The 20086-nt window shown below is 38.8% G+C and overlaps 1 protein-coding gene across 3 annotated transcripts in view; it reads left to right on the top strand.

Moving 5' to 3' along the window:
- The window catches only part of ROCK2 (Rho associated coiled-coil containing protein kinase 2), a 104020-nt gene that overhangs the window by 29420 nt on the left and 54514 nt on the right, over positions 1-20086 (top strand). For all 3 annotated transcript variants that reach the window (XM_066994934.1, XM_066994936.1, XM_066994935.1), the window contains one exon: positions 13570-13651. In XM_066994934.1, the coding sequence (XP_066851035.1) occupies positions 13570-13651 (82 nt within the window). Of the gene's footprint in view, positions 1-13569; positions 13652-20086 lie in introns of those variants that run through there.

The following is a 20086-nucleotide window of genomic DNA, read 5'->3' as shown; positions in this document are numbered from 1 at the left end:
ATCCATCTCTTATCTTAGATATGACAGCAGTACAAAACAAAACCACGTCACGATCTTCCGCAGACAGGCCATCATCCCTGATCGATGACGCTGTGACAATACAACTCACGAAGAAGCATTGTTTTACAAAATTTCCTGTCAGCTCTTCTAACAGCACTGTCTAGCCAAATAATTTGTGGCATTTCTGAAGGTTTACATGGCATCCTGACAATAATTGAGCTCTGTTTGATTGAAGCATTTTTACAGAATTGAATAAAGGCACCCATCATAGAGTAGTCTAGGAAGCAAGAGGCCTTTGGAGGTCTTCTGGCCCAAGCCACTGATATGCTCTTAAGCAGGTCCATTAGATGATGATGGTTTTATGGTGAGTTATGTTTTCAGAATCTCCAAATACAGACTCCACCTTATCTCTAGGCAACCTGTTCCAATATTTGACCACTCCATTGGTGGAAAAAACATTTCCATATAGCCAGTTGCAATTTCCCATGTGGCAGCTTGTGTCTGTTGCCTCTTGTGTTAGAATGCCGTCAGATTGATTGGATGCAATTTGCTTGCAGTCAGTTTATTCAGTTATCTTTTTCTTCATCTATCTGGGAATAGCTTCCAGAGAGATTAGCTTCATAACTGTCCTGGGACCTGAGGCTAACTGTAATTCAGGCCTGTAGTTCATCAGATCCTTTTTCATGCCCTTCTTGGAGACAGGCATGACACTTGCCTTTTGGTGGTTATCAGCAACCTCCTGAGTTGCCATGACCTTTTTAGGGTGGTAGAGAGCAGCCCGGTAATGATTCTGACTTGCTCCAAAGCTCCCTCAGATGCATCCCATCGGGGTCCCTGGAGGAGAGTGGTGTGTGTCCCAGGAGACAGCAGCAAAAAAGCTCACCTGGTCTTTTCTGTGCCTTCCGTCACTCTCTCTCCTACCCCCCTGAGAAAGGATGCCCACATGTACTTACGTTTGGTGCTGATTTACTGATAGCAGCCTTTCTTACTGCCCTTATATCCTTTCATTGCCACGATCTTAATGTCTGTGTGCAAGGATATACAAGTATGCATATATATTGTGGTTTTGCAAGGGCAGCGTAACTCTAAAGTTTGAGAGAAGTAGGTTTAATCACAGTCATTCCAATATTTAGTTGCTGGAAGAGGAATCTGCAAATTGATTCATAATACAGAGTATATAACAAGATGCACTGGATGGAAGTTATGGCTAGATAAAATGATCAGAAGCCAAGAGCTGTTATTTTCCCCAGCTTGTGATTGACTCTGGTAGAAATTTATATTTTATAATGAATTCTTCTTACTTCTAAAACAAGGTTCTGCACTTATCCTGACGTTAAAGTCTTATTTTAAAATCTTAAGATTTTAGTGACTAAGCAACCATTTTTCTTCCATGACTGAATTATTTTATTGATTAAGTAGTTGAAAAATTCCTCAGAAGAAATTACCTGATCTCTTCCATGCCCCTTTGGACCGCCTCTTTGTCTAACTAAGGAGGTCAAAGGTCTTACCAAAATCTGTTCCCAACCTTATGGGTTAGTTGTTTGCAATGTCAAAGTCCTGACTGATCTTCTAGATGAAATACCTAATTAATACCTACTTATGCACATAATAAACTTTGTGCTTAGGGACTTGAAAAATGAGTAATAACAGCAGAAGATTACAGTAGACCCTCACTTCATCAGGCTTCATCAGAATTAAGTCTGTCAAAATCTGTAGAGAAGAGGTTGCTGTCAACCACACTCTGTTAAACTTTTTTTTTTTTTTTAAGCAATAAAAAAATCCATATTTAGGGACTATCTTCTGCTGAACCAGACCTTTTTGGACCAATTGGTATAAAAGCTGACCTTAATGGTGCCGACTTGCACGTGCTCAGGTCAAATGTAATTGTAGAATCACAGAATAATTCAGCTTTGAAGACCTTGGGAGGTCATCTGGGTCCATCCCCTGCTCAAAGCAGCTACTTAATGTTTATGCCAAGTGTGATTCTGGTCTGTTTTTTTTACAGGACAGCCAGTTATGTGGTTTTCTTCTCTTTTTATTTTTGCCACTATTTCAGTAATAGGAAATTTCTTCAAATGATTTCATGACATATTCTTTTTATTCCAGAGAAAAACATGGAAGATCAAACACTTCTAGTTGAATTTACCATTAAATCTAGTTAGTATTTCTTTCCACTGCAAAAAGCGGAGGCTAGTGACCTCTTAAATAGCTTTTTATTATTGAAGTTGGTGAGAAAATTTCAGTTCATTGATGAAAAATAGTCCTCATGAATTTTACATGGGATGGGAGATTAGTCTAATCAGGCCCTAAAAGCATACATTTCGAGTTTCAGCAGAATTCATCTACAAAAGTTCCTGTTACACTTTATAAAGCCTAGAATATCTCATTAGTAGTCCTGACACAGGAATTGGAATTTAGTTGGTATTTCCGTTATATTAGGTATTTAAACATATTTTCATTATGTAAGTTTATTTTATCAAAGAGCGCATTATCTCTTTGAGAGACAAAATTATTAGTAAATTTGACTGCAGTCGAGTCATCAGTGAAGGTTGTCTCTAGGGTAGGGTGCATATTGGATGGTGGAGAAGGATATTGCACTGTGCTTGTCTGAAACTCCAAGTGAAGTTAATCTTATGTATGAAGTGGGAGTTATGCTTTATGGACACACAGTTCTGCTAAAGAAAGGCACTAACCTTTCTTCAAACTGATTCCACAGAATTAGATGCCCCTTTTTAAAATTTATAATAGGAAAGATAAAGCCTGTATTAGCTAAGATTACGAATGGATACAAATACTGTCATTTTGCCTTAAAAAATAAGGCGTTCATATAATGTTTCCTTGAAATATGCTTTTAATTAAATAGGCTAAAATGATTTGTAATTTTCCTTTGTCAAATCTATTTATGTGAGACATTTTTTAGGGCTGCTTAGCTTCTTTGGAGTAAAATAATTATCTCCTTACCAATACATAATGCATATATATTATTGCAAAAATAAAAATTGGTTTTCTTTATGTTGATAAACTTTTGCTTCAGTTATTTGAGATATTGGTGGTTGGTATAAATTATTATGCATACTCATTTTGTTTAAATTCCATTAATTTTCTTCCAGTTATTAGGTAGGTACTCATTCAAAGCAAATCTTAAGCTAATTGTGTTGTGTATAATACTAGGCAGTGGACCAAGAGTAGTTTAAGGGTGAGCAAGGTCTTTTGACTTATCAGCATTTAAAATTATTTTTACCCATTTTCTTTTTTTCTGTGTCTGTTTACATGACATTACATTTTTCATGCTCTCTCTTACCTGCAGACTCCCATTCTTCAGGCAGTCATTTTTACAATTATTTTCTTTTCCAATTGTTTTTCATAAAACATATCCATGTGTTAGTATGTGAACAGCAGCAAATGGTTAAACTCTCTTTTGACTATTTCTATTTGACATGAATTGTTTCTCCCCTGATGTAGAAACAGTGCCATTTTTGCTAGTATATGGGTCAAAGCATTCTGATGCTTCCTGGATTAGTCTGGTTATCTTGACCTCTTAAAAAATAAAAATGAAAAATCAATCTGTGACAGTAAGTGTTCTACATTTCTCCATGTGGCATGCAAATTGTCTACTCCAAAGTTAGATGTGGTTTTGATTGCTTCAGTTTTATTTATCACTTTAACTGGAAATCAGGGTTCATGGAATTATATTTTAAGATATATGTGGTGCTACTGATCAGTATGCTGACATCAACTTTGAGGTTAGGCAGGAGATACTATGATAGGCAAACTATTATTTATTGGGGTTAGAAATATTCTAAACAGTCGCTGATATTTTTAGTGCTAGGAGGTTTTGTAATCTTTTGTTCCGAATAAGTGACTGGGGGAAAAAAATAAAAGTCCTTTTGTTACTTCTAGTTAACCTTGCTTTTAGGGGAGGATGATTCTAAATGGCATCTTGATTTTTTTTCTTTCAGGTCTCATTTTTTACAATTCTAGTTACTATAAAGCAGCTTGTTGCAATTTTCATTATGTACTCTAATAAGTGTTCTTTTTTAGTTGCCAGATTGGTTCTTACATATTATTATCCAAGACTGCTAAATAGATTAGTAAAACCATATATATGAAGGAATAGATGTGAAATATATTTCTCTAAAAATAAGCTATGTTGAAATTGAGGGATAAATGTCTCAGGTGGTGCAAGGTGCAGTGGCTTGTTGCTGAAACTCACTTCACAGATTGAGCTGCTTGAGGGTAAGAAAAGATAAATAGAAACATTTTTCATGATGGAGAAGCAGAGCCCTTAATTAATATGAAACAAAGGACGGCCTTGTGGTGAAAACAGGATTTTAAGAATAGACTGTACATCCGTCTCCTACCTCAACCGCAGATGAGCTCCCTGACCTTTTATCTGTGTTCTTTGTATTACCACTGATTCCTGCAGCTGTAGGCTTTGAAAGTGCTGCTTAGGAAAACAGATGAATAAGACGTGGCATTTTCCATTTGGATTTTTATGGAACAGGAGGTAATTCCACTTTTTCAGGGTGTCAGAGAAGCAATTCTAGGTTCGTGTTTGTTTTCTGTGCATCCGTAGATAGTTTACTCGCAGTTCTAGTATTTGTGCTGTTCTGCTTGATTGCTTGGGAAATCTTCTGAATCGATGCATAAATGGCTTGCTGCAGGAGAGTTAACAGTGGAAATCACCATACTGCTTTTGTTCTCTTGTTAAGAAGCTAAGCTTACTATTAAAGGCCTTGGAGAATTCAAATTAATAGGAAATTATCTCCGGTGTTACTTTAACAGGTTTGCAGTTCTTGGCTTCAGTACACAGTAATTTTTGAAAGCAAAAAGAACTCTAAAATCAAAGCTAACTACAGAACATGGAAATGTACAGTGACTTCAGATAAAAACAGATTATGCTGAACTGCTGAATTTTCCATGGCTACAGTGTTAACTAGCAAGACATGCAGACCTGTTTTATTCTACCAAGGTTTAAGGAGAAAATAGCAGCAACTGATTTGGCAGAGAAACAACTAATGAATGTATTTGGGAAGAAAACATGCATTTTTGCAATGGTTAACTGTTTAATCATTGTTTTTATTAAAATGAATAATATTTTAAAGATTAAATTGCTGTACCTTTGCCCACAGCTCCTGATAGACTCTTTTTCTCAGTCCTCTCTCTCTGGCTTAAGTTCCTGCTTTTATGCATTTCTTCAACTCATTTATGAAGAGTTTCCAAGTAGTCTCGGAAGGGATTTTAGGGATCACTAGTACAGTCTTCTTTAGAGAGGTAGGATATATGGTTGGATGGATCTACTGTAACAGCTATTTGTCTAACCCGTTAATCCCTTGTAAGGCAGATTTCTCAGCTTTATTGGTTAGGTATATTATGTCAGTTTGTCGTTATTGCTACTTAGATTTTTTTTTTCTTTTCCTAATCTGTAACCTAAATCTTCCTCCAAACTCAGCTAATTTCTTACGGTGTTTCTGGTAATGTGGGGAAACATCCATCCATCATTGCTCATAACAGCTTTTTACATTCTGAAAAGAGATGTCATGTCTCCTGTTAAGCTGATCTTTTTTAAGACTGAAGACTCTGGTTTCAACAGTGTTCCCTAGTACATGTTGCTTATCACTTACTACTCTTGTTAGCCTCCCCTCAGTTCTTTTCCAGCTGCTGCTCTTTTGCAATCCTTATAGGGATTATACTCTGGTTTAGACTATAACAGCACGTAAACAACATGAGTCCTCTGTGAGGTTTTACACAGTGAACCTCCTGTTCATACAGCCTAGATTTGACTTCTGGTCTGCTGTAACCCTGCGTCTTGTACTGTTATCTTACTGTTTACTAATTATTCCCATTTTCATGTTATGTAAATTACATTTCCGTCAAAAGCATATGTTGGTGGGTTCTTTTCTCTCATGCTCATCCCTTCAGTTGATATCTTTAAAAAATATTTCTTCATTTTGAGATCATTTAAAATACAATAAAAGCCATGTGCTCAGAATTCTATGCTTTGGTATCACTGGCTGATTTTTGTTTGCTTTTAACAGATAAATTACTCGTTTTCTTTCTTTATTATGGTAAGGAAAATATCCTGTTGAACTGGAACAGGACAAACCCAGGTGAATTTATTTGACACACTTTTCAAAGTCTTATACCAAACTCCTGATAATTACCTTTCAGACATTTCTCCATGATTCCCTGTACAGTATAATTCCTTATTTTTCTAATTTGAAAGGTGAATCTTCTCTTTTATTCCTATGGTAAGATGCTCTGCTTTATCACGTGTTCTGCCAGAAATCAGTTACATGATACTATTCTATGATTTTATTTTTGAGAGAAATACAAAAAACTTGCAGTGAGGATCTTACCCGTTCTGGGTGTTTACAAATTACTTAAAATCTTTTTCTAGCTCCCTCTCCCTGAGCATTCAGGTCTATAGTTTGGAAAGTTGTTCCCCCCTGCCCTTTGAAGGTAATTCTTTGGATTGCCCTTTTTAGTCCTGTTGATCTCTCCTGTTCTCCTGAGTACTCAAAAAAAAAAATATTGACTGACTAGGACAGCCCCCTTAAGTATTTTAGAGTGAATTTCAGCTGATCTTGACGCTCTCAGGACATTTTCTTAGGTGTAGTGATGTTCATTATGATTTTTTCTTTTGTTCTTATCCCTTGTAAGTATGTCCAGATATATAACATTAAGGAAAAAAGGTTGAAGAAAGCGTGGAAAACCTGAGCTTTCTGTGTTTGGTTTGCTTTTCTTAACCTATGACGGACTTTTATTTTCCAGTTCTCTTTTATTTTCCATTTTTTTAATGTTTTCACAAATGACTTGGATGTAGGAGCAGAAGGTGTTTTGAGTAAGTTTGCAGATGATACTGTATTGGGAGGAGCTGTTGACTCCATTGAGGATGGAGAGGCCTTGCAGAGAGATCATGACAAATTAGAGAGCTGTGAAGTTTAACAAGAGCAAGTGCTGGATTCTGCACCTGGGAAGGGGCAACCCCGGCTGCACGTACAGACTGGGGGACAAGATGCTGGAGATCAGCCCCACAGAAAGGCATCTGGGGGTTTTGGTTGATGGCAAATTGAATATGAGCCAGCAGCGTGCCCTGGCAGCCAGGAGGGCCAGCAGTACCCTGGGGTGCATCAAGCACAGCACTGCCAGCCAGCTGGTAGAGGGAAGGGACTGTCCGCTCTGCTCTGAGCTGGTGCGGCCTCACTGCCAGTACTGTGTGCAGGTCTGGGTGCCACGGTATTACAAGGACATAAAACTATTCGAGAGTGTCCAAAGGAGGGCTACAAAAATGATGAAGGGTCTGGAGGGCGAAACATATGAGGAATGGCTGAGGGCCCTTGGTTTGTTCAGCCCAGAGCAGAGCAGGCTGAGGGGAGGCCTCATGGCGGCCTGCAGCTCCCTCGCGAGGGGAGCGGAGGGGCAGGCGCTGAGCTCTGCTCTCTGGGGACAGCGACAGGACCCGAGGGAACGGCACGGAGCTGGGACAGGGGAGGGTCAGGCTGGGGGTTAGGGAAAGGTTCTGCACCCAGAGGGTGGTTGGGCACTGGGACAGGCTCCCCAGGGCAGTGGGCACAGCACCGAGCCTGCTGGAGTTCAGGGGGGGTTTGGACAATGCTCTCAGACACATGGTCTGATTTTGGGGTGGTCCTGTGTGGAGCCAGGAGTTGGACTTTGATCCTTGTGTGTCCCTTCCGACTTGGGGTATTTTATGATTCTATTTTAATCATTCTTACATAAAATATCTTCTGTCATTTCCTTTTGTCACTTGTAAGCTATAAGTGATTATACATCTTTGCCTTTCTGTTGTTCTAGTTGCATCTTGAAAAATTGCTTTGTGGTTATTCTTTTGCTGATCTTTAAGGATGAAGTACTTTTCAGTCTGTTGTCATCCTATCTTTACAACTGAAGAGTTTGACATAATACTGTAAAACCATTAAAACATGCATGTAGGATGTAGCACATGATGACAGACACTGAGAGGTATTGTACAATGAAAAAAGAATCTACATCTATTCAACTGAAAGACAGTATTTAAATCATGCATCAATACTTGTTTATCTCCATATCATACAGAAATCAGATGGCAAGTACAACCCGTGAAGTATTTACATACATATTTTGTGGCAACAACTACTTTTAGGTTCCTAAAGTATATATACGCAGTACATGTCTGACCTTAAATCTGTTATTTAATGTACAATGTTAAAGAACTTATAGAAAAATAAGACCTTCTGACAATAAATGTTGGCTGCATTATCATGGTGCGAATTATTCCTTCAGGAACTAATTAAGGTTTAATAAGATAAAAATGAATTACAAGGTAGCCTAATGATCGCTGGAGTAGGATAAACTTGGGAAAACAGTATGTTTGTCTTGCATATGACCTATTGGTTCTTTTTCCTTTTGTATACTGTTACTGAGCTTATATCCAAAGGTAACTTCTATATTATGGAAAGACATAATTAATCAGGAAAGACCAAAATCATTTAAGGGTCCATGTGGCATACAGAAGAATATAGTGGGGATATAATCATGGTGAAGCATCATTAGATGGTCAGTTCACATGTGCATGGATTGAGGAAGTTCTGCTTTAAAAAGCACGTAGGTCAAGTTAGAAAAATGTAGTCTGAAGTTACAGACTTTTCTGTCCTTATTTCTTACTGCAGCATAGCTTATTAAATTGTATTTGAGGATTTGGGAAGCTGGCAAAGGGGAAAGGAAAAGTGTTTTGGGTTTCTTACATGTAATGTTTTTTTCCAAATATTTCAGGGTTATGAATTGTTTCCTGTGAATACTAAGGAAGCATTTGATACTGCTGCTATTGAGTTTTCTTCTTACTTTTTGGTTTTGATTTGTTTTACTCTTTTCTCATCATGACAATAAGAAGTAAATTGAAGTAGCCAAAGCTGTTTTGACATCCTGTGGAAAGTATATGTGTGTATCAACTTTGGACGGGTTAAAATAGCTGTTTTAGTTTTAAAAATCAGAATTGGCATGGCATGGTTTAATTCTGTAAGGGCTTCGGTGGCAATTAACATTGAACTGGTTGGAAGCTACCATTATTTTTCCCTATAACAGTCGCTTTTGTCAGAGAGAAAAAACGAACATTTACTAGTTCTCATATCTCCTGAATTTTTCTTGCCTATTTTTTCGTGATTTCATCCAGGTCTGCAACAGTACAAGTTGCTCTCTGAGAAAGTAAAACTCCACGTTGTCCCCAGAGGCGATTTCTGCTACCGCAGTGGCCTGGAGCTCTTCTCTCCTGATGTAGGATGGTGGTGCAAAAATATCTACTTTGGACTTCAGTGTTGGAAGACAATCTAGGGAGAGTGTTTCAGCCTGTTTGCCAAGAGCAAAAGGCTTTTAATGGAATGGTGTGGGCAGAGAGAGCTGTCTTTGCCAACAACGTGTTTGTTTGGAAGCTGCTATTTTTGTCCTGTTTAGCTTCTGAACCTTTTGTAATGGCAGAAAGAGGAAGCGAACAGTGAAATCACTTTAATAACATATTTCCTGGTTCAAGTGACTTATCTGTGAGGCCTAGACAGAGGAGATGTCATTTCCTGGATTGCTTATCTTTGGTTTGAGTGTTCTGTTTTACTGTGTAGTCTTTTGACCCAACCTAACTGTAGTGCAATTTTAGTGTTAAGTAATGTAAACAAGGCCTTTTAATGAAAATGTAAAGCTTTAGTGAAACACTTTTTAACAAAATGCTAACGTGCAAGACACAAGTCTTTATAAAGTACATGTTGATAAGAATTTGCAATCTCTTAACTTAAAATTATGTTTAAGAGCATAGAATCCTGTCTTTGAAAGATGCTAATAAGGTTTGTTCACAGGGATAAAAACAAATTGACACTCTGTTTGTCATGATGCTGATACTAATCACCTCTCTGATGCCAGCTGCATCGTTATATCCACAAGAGCTAGGAGACTTCCAAATAGTTACCAGGCAGTTGCGCTCTTCTCAAATTTCTGTTTCTAATAGCTACTTGTGAAAATTGTTACCAGCGGTCCATGAAAAGGAGACAGAGCTAATCAAAAATTATCTGCAAATATGGTTCAGGTTTTTTTATATCCCTGCACCACCTTCCTCCCACCCCCAAAAAATAAAACAAAAAAAAAAACCTTTTGGAATTGGAATGACAAAGGAAAAAAGGTGATATCTAAAATAATTAAGTACAGCTCAGTTTAAATTGGAAGTTATGGTTCTTTTGGACCTTGTAATCCAGCTTCACTAAAACGTCTTTTGGAGTTGCTAACTTTATTATTTTACCTTTGTGAATAAGATATAAATAGAGCACCCTAACAATGTTTTACTTGGGCAACCTCTAAAATATCTTTGCCTAAAAAGCATTAAAATAGCAATTGAGCTCCCCTCTTTTCTCCCCCCAAAATATGAAGAATAGAAATGTGCCACATTGATCTGTGTTGACACATCTTGAAGATGTGTTTTACATCTTCTCCCTTAAAATGCACGGGCAGTTGTTAGTGATAGTTTCAGTAACAAAGAAGGAAGAATGGCAAATAAGTGGTAAATAAGGAATTAGACTATGAAGAAAGAAATAGTGTAAGTATTTGTTGTTAGAGTTAGGTGTTGTTAGAGCTAGACTACCAGCTCATTGGGATTGGGACTTCATTGTGCTAGGTGAAATTTTAAAAGATGGCCCATCTCTTCTCCATCATATCATCCAATATGGTCCTTTTCTACATGTTGCAAGGTAAAGATGTGTATTTCTGCTGACATGCTCTGTCTGGTAGAATAAGTTATCCTTTTTTGGAAGGCAGTACTTGCTAAATAAAGAGTTTGGAATGACATAGTCTATTACATTATTTTGCAGGAAGTCGTCTGTGCTCAGAATCCTTTCAGGTGGTTATGTCCAGGTCATTGGACAACTCCTGTACAATTCATGCAGGGACTAATTCATGAGCATTTAACAGCTTTGTTACTTTGTTTTAGATTTATTGTATCTTTCATAAAAATTTAATCAAATTTAAGAATATACTGTCTTCTATCCCTCTGAAAGACGAGTACGATGTCCTAGTGCATCGCTCCTTTCTCCTTAATGGGTTTTGCAGTAGCAGTTACGATCGAGACTTAAGTAATGGCTATAAGTATTGTTCTTAAAGTAATTAACGATTGATACTGTGCATTATTCATCGCCTTCCCTTTGGGCTTACTAACGCTTTTATGTTTGCTTTAATAAAGAAGTTCTAAAAAGTTATGTCTAAAAGAAAAATAAAAAAAGGTCTAAAAAGTGAAGCCTGTGCCTGGGGTTGTTCCTCCCCTGCTGCATTTCCCCTTGACGTTCTTGCTGTGCAGTTGAGGTCCATTTGGATAGCAGCCCAACCCTCTGGTGTGTCAGCCGCGTGCCCTAGTTTATTTTTGTTTGTTTGCAGGGTGCAGCAAGTCATTAATAAAGCTGTTAAACATTGCCAGCCCCAGTATCGAGCCTTGGGGTGTACCACTAGTGACTGGCCTTCAACTGGGCTTTCTGCCCCTGATCAAAGTCTTCCAGGCCCAGTCTTTCAGCCTGTCTTCAATCCTCTCACCTCCCACTTGTGTAACCCGTGCTTTGTCAGCTTGTTTATGAGCATGCAGTGGAAGACAACGCCAAAAATCTTATAGAATTGAGGTAAACAACATCCACGGTTTTCCCCTTATCCGCAAACTAGTTGCTTCATTACAGAAGGCTGTCAGCTTGGTAAGCGTGATTGCTCCTTCATGAATCTATGCTGACTATTACCGATCACTTTGCCGTTCATGTGTTTAGAAATGGTTTTCAGGAGCATTTTCTCCATCCCCTTCCCTCACCTCCAGGTCAGCCTTGGGTTTCCTGCACGATGGGACATCAGGTCCGTCCTCCTGGGTCACCTGCCCTCGCTTCTTTTCATGTCTGAGTGCAGCTCTTTCTTCATCCAGGCAGGCCTCCTGCTTCCTTTGCTTGATTTCCTACTTGTTGGGATGACCTTTCAAGAGTTTTTGCCTTTGATGAAGTTTTATGCTTCATGCAATGTTGTAATGCGTCTGTGAGTCTGATGTTTTATGATTACGTCAAATACAATAATTGTAGTCCAGTTAGGAACCCCACAGATGATCCTAATGGGATGCTAATTATGTTTTCACACCAATTAAAGAGGAAAGGCAAGCTTGTAGTCTCTGACCTTTAGTCATCTGTATAGGAAATCACACAAATACATCTGTGATTCCTTCAGCCACTCCTGTTTTCCATAAACGGTCTCGTGGCTGCTAGTGATGTTTCCCAAGACACTTTCATTTGCTAGGAGGCAAAACAAATAAGATAAAATATAAAAACAAAGCAATTGAATCTCTCAGCTTTGAAAATGTGCTTAATCATTAATGTTTTTATGCGGTGAAACTGAAAAGTGACATCTCTACCAATGAGTCTTATTTGTATATATACATATTTAGCATAGGCTGGCATTTGGTGGGTATCTAATAATCTTGGGCCCTGCCTTTAAGTCTATCCAGGTAGGTATATTATTAGAATAACAATAATAATTTTAGTGAATTTGCAACAGAAACAGTCCCTTACCAGGCATATTTAAAAATAATTGTGTGGATTGTTAGCTATAGGCTCGTTTATGTGTATCGGGTGTTAAGAAGGCTGTGCAGTTCTGTTGGTTGCTTATTAATAAAGATGATGTGGTCTCTGGCTATAAGCTCTGTGCCCTGCTGAGGTTCAAAAACCTTAAGAAGCCATCTCTGGGTTTTATTCTTAGAGCAGTGAACGAAACCGTCAGTTAAGGCAAAACACTGGAGATGCTGAGTATGAGTGCAGTCTCTGGCTCCCAATGTCTGAAACTAATTTTTAGTTTTATTTGTCCTTGTGTTACTGGAAAAGGCTGTGTGTTTTGGAGAATAACCCGTAAAGTTCTTCTAGGCTGCTGAAAGGTGGAATTGAGTTTAAGCCTTGGAGCAGGCGTTTAAGAGACTATTTTTAGGTCAGATTTTGGTGATGTTGTTCTTTGCTGTTCTGAGAGGTCTCGGTTGTGGAGATGGCAGCGTTGATAGTTGATGAAAGCATTGATTAGCAGGATGGTTCACAGGCTTCTGCTTTCTTTTTTTGACTCACCTTAAAATTAAGCGGTATCGTCTTGTGAGCTTGAATTATGTGGTGAACCGTCATGTCTTCCTTCGAAGAGCAAAAATATGCTGTCAGATTTTGAACAGCCAGAATGAGAAGGTAGAGAGAATGTGATCAAAATAATAACGTGGGTAATTAAATCCGTCTTTAAGCATTAAGATTGCTTACTGGTTAAGATTAAAACTACTACTTCAGTTTAAGTCCCAGTGCCACTAACTAGTGGTAGTGTATCTGCACTGTTTCTAGACCAGCCTGGAACCTGTCACTGTGTTTTGTACTGCTTTGGGGTGAGTGGTGTATAAGCATACTTGAGAGCTTGTTTTATTTTCCTACTAGGAATATAATACGTTTAAATAACATACAACCAGTCTCAGCATAGTATCTCTTAAGAAAAGTGGTAATTATTCCTTTAGTAATTATTCCTTTAGTACTCGGTTAACGTATTTTTATTTCTTTTCAGGATGGCTTGAATTCTTTGGTCCTTGATCTGGATTACCCAGCACTGAGGAAGAACAAGAACATTGATAATTTCCTAAATAGATGTAAGTTGCAAGTGGCCTTTTAACAATGACATTGTTGTGATTGTAGTTGTAGGAGCTGAGTGGTCAGAAATGCATTGCTGATTTTTTTTTTTTTTACTAATTATTGTACCTCTGACTTTATTAAGAAAGATGTTAAAGAAGGCTTTGAAGGACCACTTGTTATGGAGATGTTTCATTTTAGGGAATTGTTATTTTGATGAAAATGTATTGGAAAATACTGACTGTAGAGTGTAATTTTTAAAACTACAGTTAGAAAAATCCTTCTATGTTAAATATTTATTTTGAGTATGTGCTGTGAAGTAATTTGCAAAACATATCCCAGTTATTATGAAGTAAGAATTATGCAAAATGTAAACACTGTATAGAAAGTCTTATTTAACCTGGCAAAGACATCTTCTGTTGATTTTAAAACTTAATTTTTGTACCTTAAAATCTATGGGTGCATTTTTGGACCTTTGTGTAAATGTTCGATTTTGCACAAATTAATTGTTGACAGGATTTTAGTGTTTATTGAGCATGTGAAAATCTAAGACTGTTACAGTAAGAGTTAACTTTATTTTGACTTTAACTTAAGAGTAACTGTACTTTATCTTCTTAAAATGTTTTTCATCTATGTACATATATACATAAACAAAATATTGTACAAATAGTGGATTATTTGCTTTAAAATATAAGTTGCAGTGAGTAAGACTTTTTGGGATAACTCTTTGTTGTTTAAACTAAAAAAAATTTGCACGTGTCAAGGTTACTGTGAATGCAGTCTATCAGCCACTCCTCTTTTGATTCATTTCCAGTAAGAATTATGAGTCTGCTCTCCATTGCTCTAGGACTTCTTTGAATTTCCATTCATGCCTCTCAAATAAGTGGTTGCTGGTGTAGTCCTTTGTAGTGAGTTCTTATGTTTGGAGTTCAGTGCTTCTCTGTGAAGTTTTGCAGAGCTCCATAGCTTGAATACAGAATAAATAAGAAACAGCAGGTTAGAAGTGGAGGCATACCTTGGGATTTTTCTTAGTCCTAAGTTAAAATGAATGCAAGTAGATATTTTTAAAAGAAAAGGTCAGGAACAGGGTTTTAAGTAATTTTGTTACCTGCAACTGTGTATTATAAGTGTGATGTGAGAGGAAAAGACCTATTTGCAGAAAATATGAAAGTGATTTAAATGACAGTAACTTTTATGAGCTGTTCAGATCCGCATGTACATTGGAATACTATTTTTGCAGTAAGACAAAACTAGAAACATTTTCTACAAGGACCAGTATTCATGAGGCATTCAAAATAGAAGCTATGGGAAAACAACTAAACCTTGGAAAATGTATGTGCTTTTTTTTTTTTTTTTTTTCTTCAGCCCCTGGATATTCTTGCTGTCTGTTCCCTTTTCTGAAGACTGCTGCTTCTTCTTCTACCCCGGCTTCTCTCCCGTTACTGTGTTAAATATTACTAAGCATCTGATGTGGCAGCCGTGCTACCAGCAGTGGCAGAAACACAATCACCTTATTTGGTTCACAGTTTTATTACTGCCCTTGTTTTTTAAGTCAGCTGTCAGTTTTTGGTTGAAATAGATGAATAACAGATAAAGAGACCTCAGATATGTTTTTAAAAATCTGTCACTTACAGATAGACACGTCTTTAAATTCACAGTAGTTAATTAAGAGTTTTCACTTTATCCTTATCTGTTGTACTTTGGGGAGTGAGGGAGAGAACAAACCAAAAACCTGTAAGAGGTGACTATTTTGGTTCACATATTATGAAGTCATTCATCTCTTTGAAGAATTTACCAATGTAACTTGTGTTTCAGTACTGCCTGGGAGAGAATGAAAAGTAGTGCTGCATATCTTCTGCGATTTACAGCTTTTGAAAAAAAAGTGTTTTGAAGTGAGAATTTTCTAGACCTTTGAAGCTGGTAATGCGTTGGCATTGCAACTGAAAGAATCAGAAAGCTGCGATTTGTTTCAGTCTTGTCCAATTCAGGTGTGTGTGGTTTGTTTGAACCAGGCTGGGGAACTGATCAGAATTAATGCAGATGGTGGGTTGGTAGTTTTGTTGGTTTATTTTTGTAAGAACAAGTCGGGCAAAATAAAAAAACAACCAGTTGCAGATTTTCATATCACTTCTCCACTATTTGTACCAGCATAAAAGGATCTGATCAGGTACAGGAAAAAAAAAAAAATAAAAAAATCAGATTCTTACTGTCCTTGCCATTTTATGCAGTTTAAAGTTGAACCAATATCTATGTCTTTTTGGAAACCATTGTAAGTATCAGTTGAAGGGAAGAGTATACCCATGCTTGCTGAAGCCTTTTGCTGTTGTGGTGTTGGAAGAGGAGTTGGGAGAAGTATTAATTTATGGAAGACTAAGTTCTTGTCTTAGGTTAGGGAACAACGAGTTCTTGTCTCTTCTCATTTTTGTCAGCATCTGAAGAGCTGTAGCAAATGCCTGGATGAGCTTTATTGTCAAAAGGTTCTGACAGACCTCTGGTGAGTGGTCTGTTTGGGGAATCTGGAGCCTGCATCCCTCTTCCAGGCAGAAAAGCGGCCTGAGGCAGCTGCACAGAGGTGTCATGGCCATTTTGTGAGTTAAGCACTCTATAATGCAAAGTAAAGCAAGTGTTCTTATCTACGTTACATGAATCTTTAAAAATTGTGCAAAATCGTGCAATAATCATGACAATTTTAGTCAATTTAATCAATTCTTTCACTATAATACTTTCAGAAGGGTATTTTTTTACCATAGTCCCAGGGATTTGAATAGACCCTAATTCAAATTTACTGCAAGTCATTAGTAGTAGGTTTAATGTTTTGTAGATGGCTTATTTTAATATAAAAAGTTTACATCTCAGATGAGACATTAATTGATACTCAGCTCAACGCATAGTTTCAAGCTGAAATTCAAGTGTTAGCTCATTTCACAGAGTTAAAATTTATTAATTGCATGTACTGTAAGAGTTTGGTATGTTCTGCTTCTGTTAACGCTGCAGAAGAAGTCTCTTCATGTGTCTAATATGCAAGAAACTTTTTTACCACCTGCTTTCCCTTATGAATTGGGTTCATGTAGCAAAGATTTTGAAGCAGGGTGGCTGCAGGGGCGGTCTCTGTGAGCAGAGCCCAGCAGTTGCCCCATGTCAGATCAGAGCCAGCTCCAAAAGGGACCTTACTGCTGGCCACAGCCGAGCCAGTGGGCGATGCTGGGTGGGCCTCTGGGAGAGCAGACTGAAAGACTGAAGAAAGGGGTAAAGAAAAAAAAAAAACACACACAAAATACAACCTGCTGCACAATAGCAGCATGGAAAGAGGGGAGTGAGAACATGTAAGAGAAGCAGCCGTGCAGCCCCCAAGGTCAGTGCAGGAGGAGGGCAGGAGGTGCTCCAGGCACGCAGCAGCGGTTCCCCTGCGGCCTGTGGAGAGGCCCCTGGTGGAGCAGGCTGTCCCCCTGCAGCCCACGGGTCCCACACGGAGCAGATCTCCACGCTGCAGCCCGTGGAGGAGCCCCCGGTGGAGCAGGTGGATGTGGCCTGGAGGAGGCTGCGGCCCATGGAGAGCCCCCGCAGGAGCAGGCCCCGGGCCGGAGCTGCAGCCCGTGGAGAGGAGCCCACGCAGGAGCAGGGGGTCTGGGGGGAGCTGCTGCCCGTGGGGGACCCGTGCTGGAGCAGTTTGCTCCTGGGGGATGGACCCCGTGGTACGGAGCCGTGTGGGAGCAGTTCTTGAAGAGCTGCTGCCTGTGGGCAGCCCCCGCAGGATCAGTTTGGGAAGGACGGCATCCCGTGGGAGGGACCCCACGTGGAGCAGGGGCAGAGAGTGACCGTGAAGGAGCGGCGGAGACGAAGTGTCAGGGACTGACGGCAGCCCACATTCCCTGTTCCCCTGTGCTGCTTGGGGGGAGGAGGTGGAAGAGAGTGGATGGGGGAAGGTGGTTTTAGTGTGCTTTTTGGTTTCTCACTGTTCTAGTCTGAAAGTGGTAGGCAATAAATTATATTAATCTCCCAGTGCCGAGTCTATTTCGTCCATGACTAATTGTTGAGTGATCTCCCTGTCCTTATCTCAATCCTTGAGCCCTTTCCATCCTATTTTCTCCCCCTTTCCCTTTGAGGAGGGGGAGTGAGAGAGCAGTTGTGGTGGAGTTCAGCTGCGCAGATGGGTAAAAGCCACCATGCCTTATTATTCTGTTTTCTTGCCATTTTTTCCAAAACATGGAACCAAAGTAGAGCTTGTATTTATCACATGGGGCACTCCTTTTCAGTTTTCTAAATTGCTTTAGTCTACTGTTAGGATTCTGTTTAAACTGCTTTTTTTTTTTTTTTCTGAGTATTCATGGGACAGGAAAGCATAACGTAATATCTAATTCCAAAAACAATGAGAGGAATTTCATAGTCCTCTGAGAACAAAAATTAGCTTGCTAATTTTAGAGAAGAAGCTTGAGTTTTCCAGGATGGTCTTGATGTAATAAATCTTTCCTTTTCTTTTCCTTGCCTGTCATCTAGGCTATGACAACAGATTGAGTAAATTCTTCCAAGTCTCTTTTTCTGCCATCTGAGATTTGCTTAAGTGTTGAATCATGTCTTGTGTATTATGCCTTTTTCAAGTTGTCTTCCACTATGGTACTACCATAGCCTGTTAGCTGCCTTAACTTCTGGGAGAAGGAAAATTAAATAATTAAGCGACAATTTTATGCACAAAATATATTTAATTGTTGATAATCTATTGTCAAGAATAGAAGGGAATGAAGAATGGTTTTCAAGGAAGACCAGCCTGCATAGGGAATGGTTCCATCAACAGGCCTGGTACAATCCAGAAGCCTTAACTCCGTAAACTGATCAACAACTTCCTATGCGTTATCCAGCACCACTCAAAGACTGGAAACGTCTATTGTTACAATGATTTGCTGATGTTTTGGAGGATGGTGAACTTCCAAGGTGTAATGGCAACAAACTTCTTTACTGTAGAAGGAACTTCTGCTGCAGGCATGTCACTTGTGCGTGAGCTAAAGGCTTGAAGAGACTTCCTGGCAGGTTGCTGTTACCATATTCATCTCCAAGCAATTGTTAACTAAGCAATTATGGTTACTTTGAGTTGTATTTATTAAGATGAACTTCTTGCAAAATTAACATTTCTAATTCCTTCGCTTACATTTTGTTATGTCACTTGAAGGTGCTATACAGTTATCAACAGAAATTCATTATCTCTTACGGCATTAATGCCTGTCATGATTCTAATTTTGTGTTACGTACTTCTTGTCAGTGACACAGGTGAAGTGTTGCATGCCAAGAGAAATCTTAGAAATTTAGATTTTATGTTGAGTTAATGAGTTAATTTCCTCTTTTATTTTCTCTTGGCTTCTTTAAGGCTACAACTTGCCAGGTCATTGCAGCCACCAGAGCAGGTTTGGCTTCATTTTCATTTTTAATGCTGTCATTCTGTTAAGCGTAGTGATGGGGAGATGTCAAATAATCAACTTTTTCTAAGAGGAGCATGAATTAGGCCCACAAAATTTAAGACAGGATGTCTTGCATGTATTAACAAATAGCATCATAGAATGGTTTAGGTTGGAAGGGACCTTTAAATATAAACTAATCCAGTGTCCTTCCTTGGGCAGGGGGATATCTGTCATTACTTTCAGGTTGTCACTACTAAAATGGGGTCCAACCTGATTTTGAACACTTGCTATGACGGGGCTTTCACAACTCTCTGGGCTATACATTCCAGTATCTCACCACCCTCATCATAACAAATTTGTTCCTTATATTCAACCTAAATCTACCCTCTTTTAGTTTAAAACTCTTATCTCTTGTCCTGTCACTAAGGGCCCTGGTAAGAAGTCTTTCTTTGTCTTTCTTATAAGCCCCTTTTATGAATTAAGTGGCTGCACTAAGGTCTCCCTGGAGCCTTCTCTTCTCCAGGCTAAATAATCCCAAATCTCTCAGCCTGTTTTCATGGGAGAAATGTTCCAGCACTTTGATCATTTTTGTGGCCCTCCTCTGGGCTGTGAAATATATGTCATTGTTATTAAATGGAAAATTAAAATTTTTCCATTTGGGTATGTGCAGGCTTACTTTCATTAGGTCAGGGATGTCTCCTCTGTGAGTCAGAGGAAAGCTACTTTCTCTTTCTGTATATTCTATTCATTTTATCTGTGGAAAACAAAATGTGTCTTACTTTTCTGTGGAGGAGATGTTAGCCTGTCTGAAGTTGAGTCCTAGTTTTTGCTCCTTCCACAAGTTGCCCAGCAGCTTGTGTTCCCCAAACACCTTTACTTAATGCATACCTGCCTCAGTATTTCTGTTGTGCTTTTTGTTTGGTTTTGGGAGGGTGTGAGATTGCAGCACTTCCTGGCTGTACTTCAGCTTCACTTCTGGCTAGACTTTTGCCCACAGCAGCCACTTTCGACTTACTATACTTCATAGCAGCACTCAGTGATTTATTCTTACAGATCAGACATAGTCAA

The sequence above is a fragment of the Anser cygnoides genome, chromosome 3 (genome assembly GCF_040182565.1).
Source record: "Anser cygnoides isolate HZ-2024a breed goose chromosome 3, Taihu_goose_T2T_genome, whole genome shotgun sequence".
Lineage (NCBI taxonomy): Eukaryota > Metazoa > Chordata > Aves > Anseriformes > Anatidae > Anser > Anser cygnoides.
The sequence above is the reverse complement of the archived record's forward strand: the minus strand, read 5'-3'. Positions and strand labels throughout refer to the sequence as shown.